This window comes from Branchiostoma floridae, unplaced genomic scaffold (assembly GCF_000003815.2).
Source record: "Branchiostoma floridae strain S238N-H82 unplaced genomic scaffold, Bfl_VNyyK Sc7u5tJ_1439, whole genome shotgun sequence".
Classification (NCBI taxonomy): Eukaryota; Metazoa; Chordata; class Leptocardii; order Amphioxiformes; family Branchiostomatidae; genus Branchiostoma; species Branchiostoma floridae.
The window spans coordinates 274,007-289,795 of NW_023365716.1; the positions used below are offsets into that span (position 1 = coordinate 274,007).

Here is a 15,789-nt window from a genome sequence, read left to right on the forward strand (position 1 = left end):
TTGTAGTTACAGATAGTGACTGCCGGAAACGTCATCTTGTCTGTGAAGGCCATTTTGACGTCAGTGATGGTGTCATAACTGAAGTACGTCCGGGCCCTACCATTGGGGAAGATAGGGGTGCAACTTAGCAACGGTTACTATGAGTTACACATGACGTCATGGCCAATACGCTGGTTGGAGGAACTTCAAGAGTCAGTCTTTACATTTGCATGGGTTATAGTGTCACGTGACTGTAGCTACTTGTACGAGTTCAAATTTACCAGGCAAATACTTGTTTTAACCAAACAGCATAAAGAAAAATTCAAACAATTTTCACATCATGAATTTCTACGCATCTTAAACACACCGACATGGTGGGTACTAGACTACATGTACGTCACTGTCACGTCAGGGCAAACACCATATAAGGTAGCGTACATCTCTACGGCCATGTAGATGAAGCCTGCGTATGCTCCGAGCATCGCCATGATCCATACTGCACGGATGACGGGGTTCGGGTGGTGAATCTGAGCACGAAGGTAGGTTGGAAGCGAAACGACATTACACATGGAAACGGCTTTTACCAAGCTTTTACCATGTAGCTAGGTGAATTTAGTCACATGTATAGGGGAACGACTTTGGCATGTAGCGAGACGACTTTAGTCACATAGGGAAACGGCTTTTGCCATGTAGCGCAGCGACTTAAGTCACATATACAGGGTAATGTCTTTTGTCATTTAGCGAAGTAACTTAAGTCACATGTATAGGGAAACGACCGTCATTTAGCAATACCACGTGTTATGTAGCGAAACGACTTCTTCCATGCATGTATATGATTATATATATATATAGAGAGAGAGAGGGAGAGAGAGAGATAAATGAATATACATGCGCCAAATTAAAACGATATCTGTGATTTAGCGACATGACATCCGTCATGTAGCGAAACGACTTCTGTCATGTGGCGAAGCACCAACACAGCTCGAGATCCGTGCTCCTAGACTTACCCTGTTGAAGCCATGCAGACTCGTGTTGTCTATAAACTCCCGCTCAGGAGTCTTCTCATCTGCCGGAAGCATCATGGAAAGCGCCTACAAGGGTGGAAAATGAGGTATTCTTTATGAATTTTAAAAGACTAGTACTAGTCACACACAACTCTTATCTCATTTATGCCCTAGTCTAACTATTTGACAGTTGGGCTAGCACAGAATATCTGTCAACCAGTTTTATGCTTTTCTGTTTTTCTTAGTATTTCACTGTCGTCCTGTATAATTATCCATTCTCTTATATTATCATCCCAGTGAGTGATTCAACCTATATGCAACATGGTAGTAGATGATAATACATAGGAGACAAAGTTAACATGAATGGTTTGTGTCAGAAAGAATACATTATGTTATTTGTCCGCGCTTATAAAGGGTCATGTTAAGAACTTAAGTCGCTTAGACTTAGAGAAAGGAAGAAAAGAAGTCAGTAACAGGAGACGCCCCAGTCCGTCGCCAAGGCAACGTCACCTGACGTCAGGCCCGGTGACAGTTCTGGGACAGAGTTACCAAGTGTGCTGAAAGCCAACACCGGTGACGTCACACACAAAAGGTGCCGCTTACAGCCAGGTATTCTTAAGTGTGCCGTGATATGGTCTAGTGGGTTACAATACTGCCTTCTTAGCCTTCTAAGCAGGCTCTACTAGTCTGGCTTATAGGGGGCTTTTAATGTTGTTTTTTCTGATGGCTTGTGATTTATTATTGTACGGAGGAGCCCCACCAGAGGCAAAATACATTTAGAACGGATTTGTCATCAATAACACACATCATAACCCCTAAAGACTGTGTCGAGGTATTCTTGAGAAAGTATCGATAACACCGCTTTTTTTAAGCCTGCGTCACAAGTCAAGCGAACGCCGGCCGAATTTGCAGATCGGCTGGAGCTCGCCGAATTTTAAAATCGTCCAAGCGACAACCATATTTTTCGCTGAAATTCCACCCCGTCACAAATTTTACTCGGTTCGGTGTGTCATTCCGGAAAGTTTAAGTTGTTGTCTTTCTTGCCTTTTTGGTACACAGTTGACACGGGGAGGTTCGAATCTCAACAAATGTGACGGGGGCTTAAACAATGTGGCGGAAGTGGGGTATAGAGCAGGACTATGATAGTTGACGTTACTCCATGCGGTGGTGTGCGATACAGATACAGTTTCGCTACGACTAGTGACTGTCTAGTATATTGTATAGTCAAGCGATTCATGTACAGCTACGAAGATTAGTTACGTGCATTGTACTTGTTCAGCGAAACGTGCATTGGATAAGATAAGTGTAAAATCGTCTCACTGATGATACCACCGCCATGATCGCCTCATTATTGAACTGCCACAATATAAAATATTTTAAAAAACTGACTCCACCCAGCTTCAGGTGCATTTGGTTGGCTTGCTTTGTCAGATGTAATGTTTTAGGTGTGCTGGGGATTGACTTATTGTGTAATTTTTTTATTCGAATCTAAGCTTCGAGGAAGTTTATTAGACTGGGTGACTAGTAGCGTCAGTCCAGAGATTAATCTCAGCCCCTTTACTAACTCAGTCCAATGCATGACTTATGTCCTGTCACCAAAAAGTTTGATTTTCAAAACAAATCCTGGACTGTATTTAGAATATCCTAAAATATCGCGAACTTGTCTCATCATGTGCATCGTTTCGCCTCCGAAGTGGCGCTACATGTCCTTTTCCGTAGTGTGTTATGAGCTTGATTCCACGTATCATTTACAATGCGGTTCAGATTTTACGTAGAGCGTAATCGATGCTTTCTAAATACTATGTTGCTGGCACCTAAATTAAGTGTAAATTAAAGCGAGCTTACCGATATTTACGTAATTTAAGATATAAATTGAGTTTACTAAACTTACGGTACTACAAGCAAATAAACATAGACTCTTTATACCCCTGTCACGTTATCCACGAGTTTCGGGTGTATCGATGGAAGATCGGCCATATTTAAGATCGTCAGAGGGTTGCGCGTATTTTTCACATGAAAACCGTCCCTGTCACATATAAGCCATACTTTGTACCTTGTGCAATTGTTGTGCAATAAAGTTTTTATTATAAGCGAGGCTTGGGCGATTGTCGCAGCATCGTCGTCTGATAGATTTTCGCCAAATGTGACAGGGGTATTACCAACATCAATCAATCATGCATGTAACAATCAAAACAACATGACTTACATGATTGGGACTTGTCATTTAGAGTGTTGTCATGTTGAACGCTAAGAGGGCTAGGATGCCTTCGTTAGGTTATAAGGAAACCACCGCAGACAAAGCAAAGCATTTCACTAGGAGTTACCCACCCCAAGACCCGGGAAGACCAGGTCGGCAAAACACAGGTCTTTAGTTTAAAGGTAGCAGAGTCTGGGACCTAGACCGTACAACATGGAGGCACATGCGAAGGTGGAGGGGGTCAATTTCTGGGCTTAGCGGTTCCTTTTAACTTGTGATTTTGCTAGTGACTAGTTTGCTAGTAACAATGACATGATAATTTAGCTGGCCTCAATTCTTGCATGAGTCTTAGGCACTGAATAATGTAAAAATCAGTAACAGACCAGTTCATAATTTTCTTTACCTTTGGAAAAGGATTGAAAAGAAAACAAACATTTTTCTGTGTAAAACAAAGTGCTGAAGACAAATCTAGCGTAAGAAAAAACGACTGAAATACCTTCAAGTTGCTTGTTGGAGACAGTTCAGACCTTGTTCGTTCCTCCACAATCACAAACGTGCAAGTTCTTCAACCACAACGTCTTTTCCTCACCCTCGAGACACCTTGACTCCTTGGCGTGTCTTCAAGACGTTAGGCCACCTGCAGAAGGAATCATCAGACCGTGACCGGACCACAAAAGTACGACCTATCACATTTTCCGAGCGTTTTGTGTGGCCGAGCGGAACACCGAAAGGTCGTAAAAAGGGCTATCATCAGATCCATGTAAGAGATAGCTGTGGAACTGAAGCGCTGTTATAGTACCTGTGAATCTAACACCGCGAAGTTGTCATGACAGATACGGGCGATTGTTTGTAAACGGCTTGCCTTTATTTTTTTTCGTATCGCCTTGCCCCAAGATGCAAACAAACACTACATAGAACAACAAAAAGGTGAAACACAGTAGCCCCATACTCTTTTAATAGTCGTAGGCGCAGTGTGTTGTTTTCAATTGTGTCTGGGGCATAGTTTTTGGAAATAAAGCCCAACCATCGAGCTCTCCTTCCATCACCTTTTTGGTCCAAACCGGTGCCCATTTTTGTGGAGTAAAAGGTGCATACAAACACTACATAGACCAACAAGAACGCAGTGGTACTGAAGACTTTTATAGCCCTTGGGGTAGTGGGTTGTAATCAATTGTGTTTTGGACATAGTTTTGAAAGGTGGAGCCCAATCGTCTCCTTTTACAGCCTTTAATTCTCCAGCCGAAGTCGGGTACCCATTTTTACACCTGGGTGGAGTGAGGAAAACCATGTGAAGTGCATTTTCCAAGCGTGAGACAACAGATACTGACGATTGTTTGTAAAGGGTCTGGCTTTGTTCCTGAGCGTATCGCCTGGCCTGGAGTTGTATACAAACACCACATAGAACAACGAACCCTCAACAAAACGTTTACATAATGTGCTTTTGTCAAGTCATGCCCGAATGCAATGAAACAAGCAGGCAATAACAGTGAAAAAAGGTAAAAACATGTCTACTATAGATAACTATATGATGTTTCTATATATATTTGACTTTTCCTTTAGAGGCATTTGCTAACGAATAGCCGCTTGTTTTTAACCTTATGTGGGCCTTGTGATTTTTAGACTAGTGATTGATGTAGAAAGATGAAAAAAACCGTTTTGTCCAGCCCTCTATGAGGCAAGGTACTACCAGAAAGACACACACAACACTGAATAAGGCGTACTATGTCTAAGCCGGAGACTAGCAGAATCTGCTTGGACATGAAGTAAAATCAACCTCAAAGGCAGTAGAGCAAATGTATGTTGTGAAAACTATCAATACGACCACCCTTGGGATGAATACTGTATCTAGTCTATGTGGAGAGGTTATCACTACAATGGTCTTATACTTGCGTCAACGAGAGAAATTCTATCTTTAAGTTAAAAACCACCAAATAAATGATCAATGGCCATATAGTCCTTATGTAGAGGTGGTCACTTGTATGGGTTTGACTCTGTTTAAGAGGGCCTTTATAGTAATGACATTAGCCACTCTGATAATCCGGCCCTCGATATAATCCGGTTAGAAGGCAACTAACACTAAGAAGGCACTAAAGCCACCATTCTATACACTACGGCATGTTTGTTTGTAAACTGACTTAGTATTGTTCTTTTTGAGGATCATCTTGCCTCTAAATCGTTACAAAAATTATCACGACAAACAAGCTGTGATACTTTACATGAACAGTAAACAAAACCTCCACAAACAGGCAAGATGGTGGACGCGACACGGGTGACGCGGTTTATCGCAACTTGAACACAAACTTCGCTAACCGAAGACTTCTTGTGTTTATCAGCGTCTTAAATAAGACCCGACGTACCTGTGGTCTCATTCGTAGAGACGTTAGTCAGCCTGATAAGACGGAGGGTCATGCTTCATGGTGACCTTGAGGACCTCCACGCGGTCTTCACCAGACTACTTCACTCTTAATGTGGTTGTCAGCAGTTTTTATAGTCTCCACAACAGGCGTATCGGAGTCGTTTAAATTTTACAACTTTGTCATCCTTTTAAACCAACTTATTTACCACGTTCTTGTTGCTCCCGAGTACTGGCATGCTATTGTTCTACATTATCATCTTCATAATTTTGTCAGTATTAAGACATTTTGTTTTTTATGCGGTATTGCGGTATCTAATAAGTCATTAACTTGGGTGAGATCTTTTTTGGCTTTGTCAAAATGCTAAAAGGAGACAAGTGTCATCTTTTGCTTTCATAAATATGGCTGACACTTGGTAATCCTACAAAGCAAGTAGCTACCCCCAAAATAGAATTTATTTAAAAAAAAAATAGAATAAGAATTGACAGTACGATGAAAACTCCAAGACGCCTGGCGTGGAGACTAACACTACTTGTGTGTCAGTGATGTTGTCTCACTGCTAACAGTGTCTAACGGTTACTGTAAATATGTCACAGGTTACCAGGTAGTGGTATGGGCTTAGGCCAGAACAAATCATTTCATAGGTTCTCTGACATGTCACAGTGAAAATGAACCAACAGGTTAGCATAAGAAAGAGAGAGCTGGTATCATATGACTACTGTAAATGCAGAAATGTTCGCGGTTTTCGCGCTGCAACTTAAAACCACTGCGAACATCTTTTCCATAGAAGTAAGAGGCTACAGTGCATGGTGCTACCGCGAACTTAAATCCACCTCGAACAGTCCTTTTCCCGCTACCGCGAAATTAAATCCCCGCGAAATGCATTTACAGTATATCTACTCTGTGATGAAACTGTGTGGAAGGTACGTTGTCCATATGCATCTTCCAAAGCAGTTTTATATAACAAGCCAGATAACCACTTCGAAACGGCTAACTTAAGACTGCAAAAACGTTTACATACTAAACGATGAAAGACTCACAGACGTAAAAATCTTGATACAATCAAATGAGGGTACTCCTTTGTTACGATCTATTTTCTAATTGATTTTTTATGCATTCGAAGAGATGCCCAATCTTCTTACTTAAGTCGTCCAACCCCTTTATATATGAAAATGTTGGACAATTCATCTTCCACTGCTTACGGAAAAGAAGTCAAACCCATCAAATAGCTTAGGTGGAAATAGATTTAGTTTAGACGTTATTCCCTTTTGATTTATCTATGAATATCATTTCCCTTCTTTGTTAATTATGTTTATGTATACCACTACTACTTTACTTTGTATGCAATTAGCCCTCGGGCATGAATTTGCAATAAAGATTATTATTATATCTAAAAATATGTTCAAATCTGCATTGGGCATCGGATCTCTGTAAAAAAAATGGCCAAAACCAGGTAATTACTTTGAAGTGGCTGTCAGCGCGTTCCGCTACAACCTGTCGGTCGAATCGGACACATATTGACACAACAAACTAATTATAACAAAAGAAGTGAAACAAATATCGTCAGGCTTGAATGAAGAACACGGGAGCATGGCGTATCGCATGTCTTATGTCGTCACCAAGACGTACGGTGCGACAGGTGGCAGTTTGTTCTTTAAGGAGGCCTTTATAAGACGCAGAGACGGTGGATATACTCTCGCTAAGACTGACGCGGAACTTGGTCAACAGCAAAAATTAGGATACTTGCCCTGTAAAGTCAGGTGAGTCTGAGTGTCCTTATTTCATATTTTTATCTTTTTTATCTAAGGCGTCTAGAACTGGAATTTGACATGTAGGTGTTTGTTCTTTAAGAAGGCCCTTTCTAAGACGCAGAGACGGCAAATTTACTCTCGCTAAGACTGTCACTCCTTGGTCAACAATTGAAAAAGTGTACAGTTGCCTCGCAAGGCCGTTTTACTGTAGGTGGTTTTTCATTCATTTAATAGTACACTTAGGGCCCGTTCACATACGTCCAGAAAGCGTCGTATACCCCTGTCACATTATCCACGATCTTCGGGCGTATCGATGGAAGATCGGCCATATTTAAGGTCGACAGAGGGTTACGCGTATTTTTTACATGAAAACTGCCCCTGTCACATAGGATCTATCTGACATGCGGTGTAGCCCAAGGTACTATCTTAGGTCCAATCATTTTCATGGCTTTGATCGACGGGGCAATTCGGGATGTACTTGACCGTTGGAAGTACGTTGATGATATGAATCTTGCACAAATGTGGTCTATCCGTCAACCCTGCACTCTTCAACTAACTTTGAACGACCTGACCGACTGGGTTAACGAGCACAGAATGAAATTAAACCCAAAGAAATGCAAAGTCCTACATGTTTGCTTTGCGAAGTCACCCCAACTACCGGAACCACTCACTCTGGAAGGTCATGCTCTAGAAACCGCGGTATCCGTCAAAGTCGTCGGTGTGACGGTTCAAAACGACCTGAGGTGGAACATTCACGTCAACAACATGACCTCAAGTGCAAACAGGAAACTGTATTTACTGCGCAGACTCAAACGTTTCGGTGTGTCGGTCGCCGATCTGACAACAGTGTTCACAGCATACATCCGTCCGGCACTGGAGTACGCGACCCCTGTATGGCACTCCTCCCTCACTGTGAAACAAACCGCTAGCCTGGAACGCATCCAGAAGAGGGCTTGCAAGATCATTCTTGGGTCATGTTACCACAGCTACGAGTCAGCAATGGAGACTTTGAACCTCACCACCTTGTCGGATCGACGGGTCAGCATTTGTCGTTCATTCGCCATGTCACTGTTAAACTCCGAGTTCCGGAACTGGCTACCTCCCCTTCGGCAAGACATTTCTGGACGACAAACCCGAAACTCGCACAAACTGGATACCCCATTGTGTCGTCGAACACGTTATAAGAACTCACCAATCCCATACATGGTTGGACTTTTAAACTCTTAACGGTTCCTTGAAACCGATATTCTCACCTGGTCTCCGCTCATATTGTCTTTGTATTTTGATGTGTTCAGAGATTACCTGTAATCGATTCAGTTATTTTAATGTTTACAGATGTAATGTAACAGATAAAGAACACAGATGCCGTAAGACGTACCTGGCACTTAAAAGAAATCAGTGTTAGAATATTTTAATGGCTTATATTCTTATATGGATTAATGCCCTATATTGTTTTTAATGCAGTGCAGTGAAGTTGTGAAGTTCAGAACAATTCAGGATGTTACATCCTGCGAGTCTGTTCAATTTGAATAAACTTGAAACTTGAAACATATAAGCCATACTTTGTACCTTGTACAATTGTTGTGCAATAAAGTTATTATTATAAGCGAGGTTCGGGCGATTGCCGCAGACTCGTCGTCCGATCAATTGTCGCGCAATGTGACAGGGGTAGTACAATAGCAATCTGAGCCATGCTGGAGTACGTACATGTATGTCCTGTCAAATGCAGCCGTGTTATGACGGAAAAGGCTATTGTCGGCGGCTGGTTGATTAGATCCGTTGATGTTCACAAACGTCATTGTCTGATGCGTGCCAGCTGCAGACATGCACAGGTCTCGCCAGGTTTCTCTTAGCGCAGACCCTCCAGTCAAATATGCTGCCCCAAACCCAGATTTGTTTATTCACTTTTTTAAAGCTTCAAAAGCTTGATAAAAGCCATCAAAATCGCACAGAAAATCTACAAAGAATGTGACCGTCAAGAAGGAAATTATTCATACCCGAAAATCATTAATCTCCTTTTTAATTAAATTTTCCCCCAGAAATTAACAGTACCTCCTCCCTCATCCCAGTCGCACCGCCCAAACTTGAAAATGTAACAAAACGCTTCGCTACAAATCAAACATGACCAGTGGTGTCATTTTACAGAACAATCTTGTTCATAGTGTGTATGGTTTGGTCTTGAAGTTGAATGATGCACATGGTAGAATACACTAAGAGGTTTTGCGATCTGATAACGATACAATAAGATGTATGACTGGGGGCTTTCACACCTTTGCGCAGTGCATGATGGGACGCTAAACACGAAAGGGTGCCAGCTATTCAGGTTAGTCGTCCTTAAATGCATGACGTTACTTCAAGTGGTAGTGTGAGACGGAGTGTTCAGGTGCCCCTTAACGACTTAAGGAACCGACAACACCTTAAGGTGGTCTGCAGAAGTAGAAGATAAAGGTTACCCTTTCACATCTAAGCTTAAGGTAAGTAGTGAGGATGTTTCTTTTTTTTCTAAGAGTCACAGAAGAACATTACGGGTTCTATGTTTCTGTGTTTCATTGACAGGTTGCTTCGGTTACTTGTTAGGGTTTCCGTGTGTGTGTATGTAAGGGGGGGGGGGGTAATTTTTCAGTGAGTAGTTTTACAGACAAACTATCCCGGTGACTACTAGTTATGCTCGGGTCAGTCAGTCAGTCAGTGAGATTTGAACATTTAGGCGTTTTCTGCTTCCTTACCTGACAACGTAGCCTGCCCCAGATTTTTTATTGTTTTTTAAAGAGTGAGGGTTTGCATGGGGGATCCCAACAATGTTTTACATTGAATTCAGAAGAACACCATGCTTATCATGCTAAAATCAAGGAAGACAATTTTCTAAAAAATTATACACAAATTTTGGTCTCGCTATGAGTAACGTGAATAAGATGGCTTTCCCTGCGAATTACGGGAAATGAAAACAGAGTTGTGTCTTACAACCATGGAAACCCTTAATAGTGGATATTCCGGTTGAACGGTGGAAGTATTTTACAAAAAGGTTACGCTATTAGCCGGGTCGTTGTTCTGACACAAAAGGCGTTGGTGCACCCAGGAAAATCGAATTATGGTTCCCTTTGTCGCATCGAAGAAGCTTACAACATGTAGCAAACATAGTTGTGTATTTTAGTCAAATGATAACACGTTTACCGGAAATTCTTGCCCGAAGGCTAATGACAAGTGATACGAAAAACATTTTATTCATAACATCTTGTTCTTAATTGTATGTTCAATGTAATTGGAATGCTAACTCTAAATGTTCACTTGCAGAAAAGAAGTTTGATGTGTTAAACGTAAAAAAAAATCATTCATAAATGTATGGGATCTACTGTTAACCCTTAAGCTCACCTCCCAAAAAGGGCATTTTTTCCTTTGTATTGACGGAAATTGTGAGAATGCTCTGATGACCTACAAATCTCTTTATTTACCAGAATAAGCCTTCACTAATCCCTTGACAAATTGGCTTTATGCTTCTCTGTAGATTTTTTAGAGTATACGATATCTATAGTGTTGAACCTATATACGGGGTCAATCCATGCGAACCATAGACGTATTGGCAATATAGAAACAGTCCATCTGTTTGCATGGAAATTAGTGTTTCCTTTAAATATAATTTTATCACATTAAATATAATGTTATCATATTTTCGGTGACTTGTTTTTCATAAGGTACGAATTGTTACCGCGAGAAGGTCCATACTGGGTTTATGTTATGATAAAACAGAATTTTACTGTGCTACTTCCCGTTTTGTGCGTTGTCTCTTAAAGTGTTAGATGCGAAATACAGAAATAAGACGGAAAAAGATCATTTGACTTCAGTTTTATATAAAGTGTGAGGTGAACCTCCTTGTAAATAGCAAACAAACAAAAAAAGGTTCGTGAAGATTCATTATGCTATTCCATGCTATGCCGGGCAAGTCCTGTTATGCTATTCCATCTTCACATAAGACTCTTAAGATCGGCTTTCTAGAAGCATTTCTTGCTTTATAAGACTCGGGAATGGGGAACCACTTTAGCAATAATCCTTGTCATTCTAGATACGTACAAAAGGTACGAAAACATCTCCTCTGTTGGCAGATTATGGCTTCCCTTTATGCAGGATATAATAGGAGATATTTGGTGGGACTAGAAATTGGGTCATCTGCTGTTCGGTATTGTGTCGGGGAGGAAGGGAGTGAAGGATTTTGCGTTACGTAAACAAAACTACAACATTCTTCACTTATCAACTGTTGATGAAGATGCACACACAAAAGGCACAACGAAGTTGGTACGTAAAAAGGTATAACGAACCTACCCTGACAAAGGTTAATGCCACATATCCAAACCGGGACCAAGCCGAGCTGTTTGTGGAAACGAAAAATAGAGAGGTATACGTAACAATATACACAAATAATATGCCCACGATTATTTTCTTCACGTCTCGTGTTGTTTACTGCCATTTATATTGTGTTCCCGAAAGCTTTCGGGCCCCTGTTTGCAAATGTGGCTACAAGATTAGATGTGAATTACAAGATTAGAATCAAATGGATACTCATGATTTAAGTTGTTGTTCAGGACTGGCGTCTTACTCCCAACCATGGTCTGGAGAAGGTTTGAAGGCCATGGTCGGCCAAGTGTAACAGGGGCTTCCATCCATCAAATTATGAATTAATTTTCTCCCCCTCCCCTCACCCCCAATATCATACCGATCAGAACAGTGCTACGACAGTATGACGCCCTTCCTTTTAATTTCTCATTTCATTGATAGATGGAGCAAGTAACTAATTACTTCGGCAATCAAGTGATTGATTACGTACCAGTAACACCGCACGTTACTAACAAGTATCTCTGTAATATAGTCTATAGACATATACTCTATGCCTTTTATAATTTAGTCTCGTTTGTAACATACACGTGTGTCTTACATTTCATCCTCCGGCGCGGTTTGCACACACAGAGAAACAGTCTGTTTACTCAGGACTTATCGCTACTGCATGCGGAAAGCCCAAGTACTAATAGCCGTGGAGAAGTCGCCCACACAGAGCAACCGTTAGGGCTACGTCCGAAACGGAATTTCTCAACGACCAATCTTGTGTAGATGGCATTGCTGCCACTACGGCCGGTGAGGCTATTGGACCGGTGAGGGGTGAGGGTGATGTGAATCTTGTATCCCAAATGCCGATTTTTGTAAGAAAACATTCTTCTATAACTTACCTGTCTTGAATGAAGAAAGGTGAATTTGACAAAATCATCCAGAGAAGGAGCGACGGTTAGAATTCGCTCTGAGAATTTCAGATCCCGATATATGAAGTCTGACAAAGGTATCTGGCAAGAAAAGTGCATGTCAGTAAGTCAGTTGCAGTACGATTGCTGTCTTAAGTTCTGTACGCGAACCGATAACTTATTTGTAAGAGCGGAATGTTCCCAGTTGGTTGAACTTGAAGGAGCTGTGCGAAACGACTTTTATTCGAGCTGCAAGTCGCTTTCTTTGAGCTGAAATCGGATGTAGATACGGTTGCGTTTATTTTAGTTTTGCTCGGTCGGGAAGCGACGGGTCGGTTGGTGTGAGCGGCGCGCTTTTACCGGCAACTGAACCATGGTACATCGACTGCTCGCTGAGTAACAGTGTACTGGCAGGTTTCGCCATGCCAAACTGGGCATACTGACGATCTCAGAACTTCAGCGCTACGGTCACACTTCCAAACCAGGACCCAACCGGGCAGCTTTTGGGAACGAATAGTACTATATAACAGACAAAAATGGATTTAAAAAGTATAGATATTAGTCATCAGCGTTATTTGTGTATGTCCGTTGATATGTCAATTTTCCCGGTCGTTCAAGCCTAGATTAGGGGAGGTGACTTTAGCATAACATGACTGCACCACGTACCGTGAGGGTTGCTTAGGTCGTCAAGCATTAAAGATGCCAATAGCTACATCCACTAGAAGGCGATCGCTGAGAGACCAAAATCTAATTTGTTTCTGTGTGACTAATTATTTCAGAATTAAAATTTGACGCAAGCTGAAACCTATGATTTAAAGTACAAGAAAACACTTGACACGTATTTTGAATCGTGCTTTATTTATGACATCAATTTAGCGCGATCTGCAAACTTCAAGACCCTCTTCATCAATGCAACGTATTCCGACTTCTCCATTGGTTCTTTCGGATTTTTCTGCACTTCAACTTTTAGTTGTGCGCTCTTTCTTTGAACTATCCTTCAAATGGATAAACAAAAAAGGCAGCAAACTATAAAATGCTCGGAGAGTCAGTGTAACGAAGTCCGACCTTACCCTGTAGTGATTACACCCTCGACCGAGCCGACACCACGGACCAGCGCCCGCCTTTGTCCCCCATGTTTACCCAGCAGCGCTCCCGTGACCAGTGCTTAGCGATGATGTCTCGGGCTCTTGACTCCCGAGGAACGTGTTCTCTCTATGGTCGGACTCAACCCGTCATGCCTGGTGTTTGTTCACGGTACTCTCCAAGCAGATGTTCAGTTCCAGTTGCGGCCAATATGAAGTGTTTTAAAAGCGTTTTTGTCTGTCAAAAGAAAACCCGCCCCCCAAAAAAACCGTTACGAAATACTGTAAATGCAGAAATGTTCGCGATGGATTAATGTTCGCGGTTTTTGCGGTCACCACTTCACCGCGAACTTAAAACCACCGCGAACATTTTTGTATTATGGTATTAGACTGCAGTCTATGGTGTTACCGCGAACTTAAACCCACCGCGAAAATTCCTTTTTCCCGCTATCGCGAAATCAAATCCCCGCCAACTTAAATGCAGTTATAGTCCGACAAAAACGGCTAAAACACGACAAATACAAGTGGAATGCTCATGGATGAAGAAAACTCATCACGTGTTGCAAGGAACATGTTCTCTCTACGGTCGAGTTAGAAGCGTCATGCTGGAGATCACATGAAACGCTCAAACTATCCCCTCCCCTCCTGCTCCCTTTCAATGCAACAGCTTAAAAAAAACACTGATAGCTACAGCAATGACATAGCCAGAGTTTGAAGCAGCTAGCTTTAGTTTAACAGAAATGTTTTATTGCAAATTCAGGCCCATGGGGCTTATTGCAAGTGAACAAAATGAAACACGTGGAATGATTGAAAACGGGGAAATAATCTAAATTCTAACATACAAAGATTAACTGATTGTTTGTGCATACAGGATATCGAGTACGATTCTAAAACCTACATTACTATTGCGGGGTTTAGTTTCCAAGCGAATAATCTACCCTCTGTCCCGTTCCAGGCCAGGTTCCAGTGAGTCAGCATGTCGGCCGCGGAGACGAAAGAACCGGTGGATCTGGAGGAAGATTTCGCCTCCTCCACCTCCTTACACGGCTTCAACAGGGTGAGGTTCAGGTCCATGTGTTGTAATAATCTCCAAACAGATCCTACGGTAACATAAGACAGTATCAAAAGCTGGCAGAGGAGTGAAGCCGGCTTAAGAGTGTGTTTTGCTACATGGAAAATGGACGCCTCTTGGCTGACTACACTCCTTGGCCAGTTTCGTACTATCTTATGCCATTGTAGGATCTGCTTGGAGATTAGTCCTGTAAGGCCCCAGGCGGCGATCGCTAAAGGCAACGTCACATTTCCAGGACCCGGCCGGGTTCGTTTTTGTGAAAACGAAAAAAAAAGAAATGTATACGTAAAAATATGCACAAATAATTCCCACGACTATTCTCTTTCAATTTTTTGTCTTTTATATCTCTCTTTTCGTTCCCGAAATCTGCCCGGCCGGGCCCTTGTTTAGAAATGTGACGTGAGCCTAAGTAACCTTACAGTTTATTTTGTACATAAAAAGAACAACAATAAAGTAAAGAAAATTTATTAGAAGTGCAGGAGAAGGGACTCTTCTCCATTTAACTAATCTTAATACTAACCAAAATAAAAGTGTAGTAAATACAACATGAATAAAAAAAACAGCAACAATTGATAAATATTAACCTGTAATCAGAAATGTACATATTTTCATCCATACCTCTGTAGTATTAGGTAATATAACACTGTTGCTTGATAACTCTACCCACAGGCCATGGTCGCCCCGAACCGTTTCCTGCGGTACATGTGGATCCTCGCCATCCTGGCTTCCAACGGCGCCTTCGCCTACATGTTCGTCGCCATGTAAGTGTTGCAGACATCTTATTGTTTTTCAATACTGTATTTCACATTTCTAAAAGGAAGCAAGAGTTTAAAGATATCATACACTCCATATCGGCCAATAACATTGTGAAATTCTTCATTTTCCACATCTTGTGTACGCCTGGAATCCAGCCGTGTTGTGCTCTGGTCGCTCTGCTTCCTGCCAACACGTCTGGCCTTCGTTAGGATTGGAACAATCGGCCCTTACGTCACTAATGAGTCGAAAGATAGAAGTAGTGTTCCGTTCGATTACAAACAGTAAACATGATTGTTTGTGTTCGATTTCCACCTTGGTGGTGCTAACAGCCAATCAGAAATCGCGCACATAAAGTGTGCGAATATTGAAATG

At 41.8% G+C, this 15,789-nt stretch overlaps 5 protein-coding genes across 6 annotated transcripts in view; 2 read left to right on the forward strand and 3 right to left on the reverse strand.

Annotated features, from left to right (window-relative positions):
* The window catches only part of LOC118407681 (acid-sensing ion channel 4-like), a 4,692-nt gene extending 3,634 nt beyond the window's left edge, over positions 1-1,058 (reverse strand). The window contains exons 1-2 of the mRNA XM_035808197.1: positions 987-1,058; positions 418-506 (exon numbers count right to left, since the gene is read on the reverse strand). Of these exons, the coding sequence (XP_035664090.1) occupies positions 418-506; positions 987-1,058 (161 nt within the window). The remainder of the gene's footprint in view (positions 1-417; positions 507-986) is intronic.
* The window catches only part of LOC118407668 (tropomyosin-1-like), a 1,169,601-nt gene that overhangs the window by 272,914 nt on the left and 880,898 nt on the right, over positions 1-15,789 (forward strand). The window lies entirely within an intron of this gene.
* LOC118407610 (zinc finger protein 25-like) overlaps positions 1-15,789 on the reverse strand; it is an 865,280-nt gene that overhangs the window by 241,264 nt on the left and 608,227 nt on the right. The gene's annotated exons all lie outside the window — the stretch shown is intronic.
* The window catches only part of LOC118407627 (zinc finger protein 525-like), a 976,997-nt gene that overhangs the window by 232,331 nt on the left and 728,877 nt on the right, over positions 1-15,789 (reverse strand). The gene's annotated exons all lie outside the window — the stretch shown is intronic.
* LOC118407612 (acid-sensing ion channel 4-B-like) overlaps positions 14,528-15,789 on the forward strand; it is a 10,782-nt gene continuing 9,520 nt past the window's right edge. For both annotated transcript variants that reach the window (XM_035808113.1, XM_035808114.1), the window contains exons 1-2: positions 14,528-14,646; positions 15,331-15,422. In XM_035808113.1, coding sequence (XP_035664006.1) covers positions 14,566-14,646; positions 15,331-15,422 — 173 coding nt within the window. In that variant the 5' untranslated portion in view covers positions 14,528-14,565. The remainder of the gene's footprint in view (positions 14,647-15,330; positions 15,423-15,789) is intronic.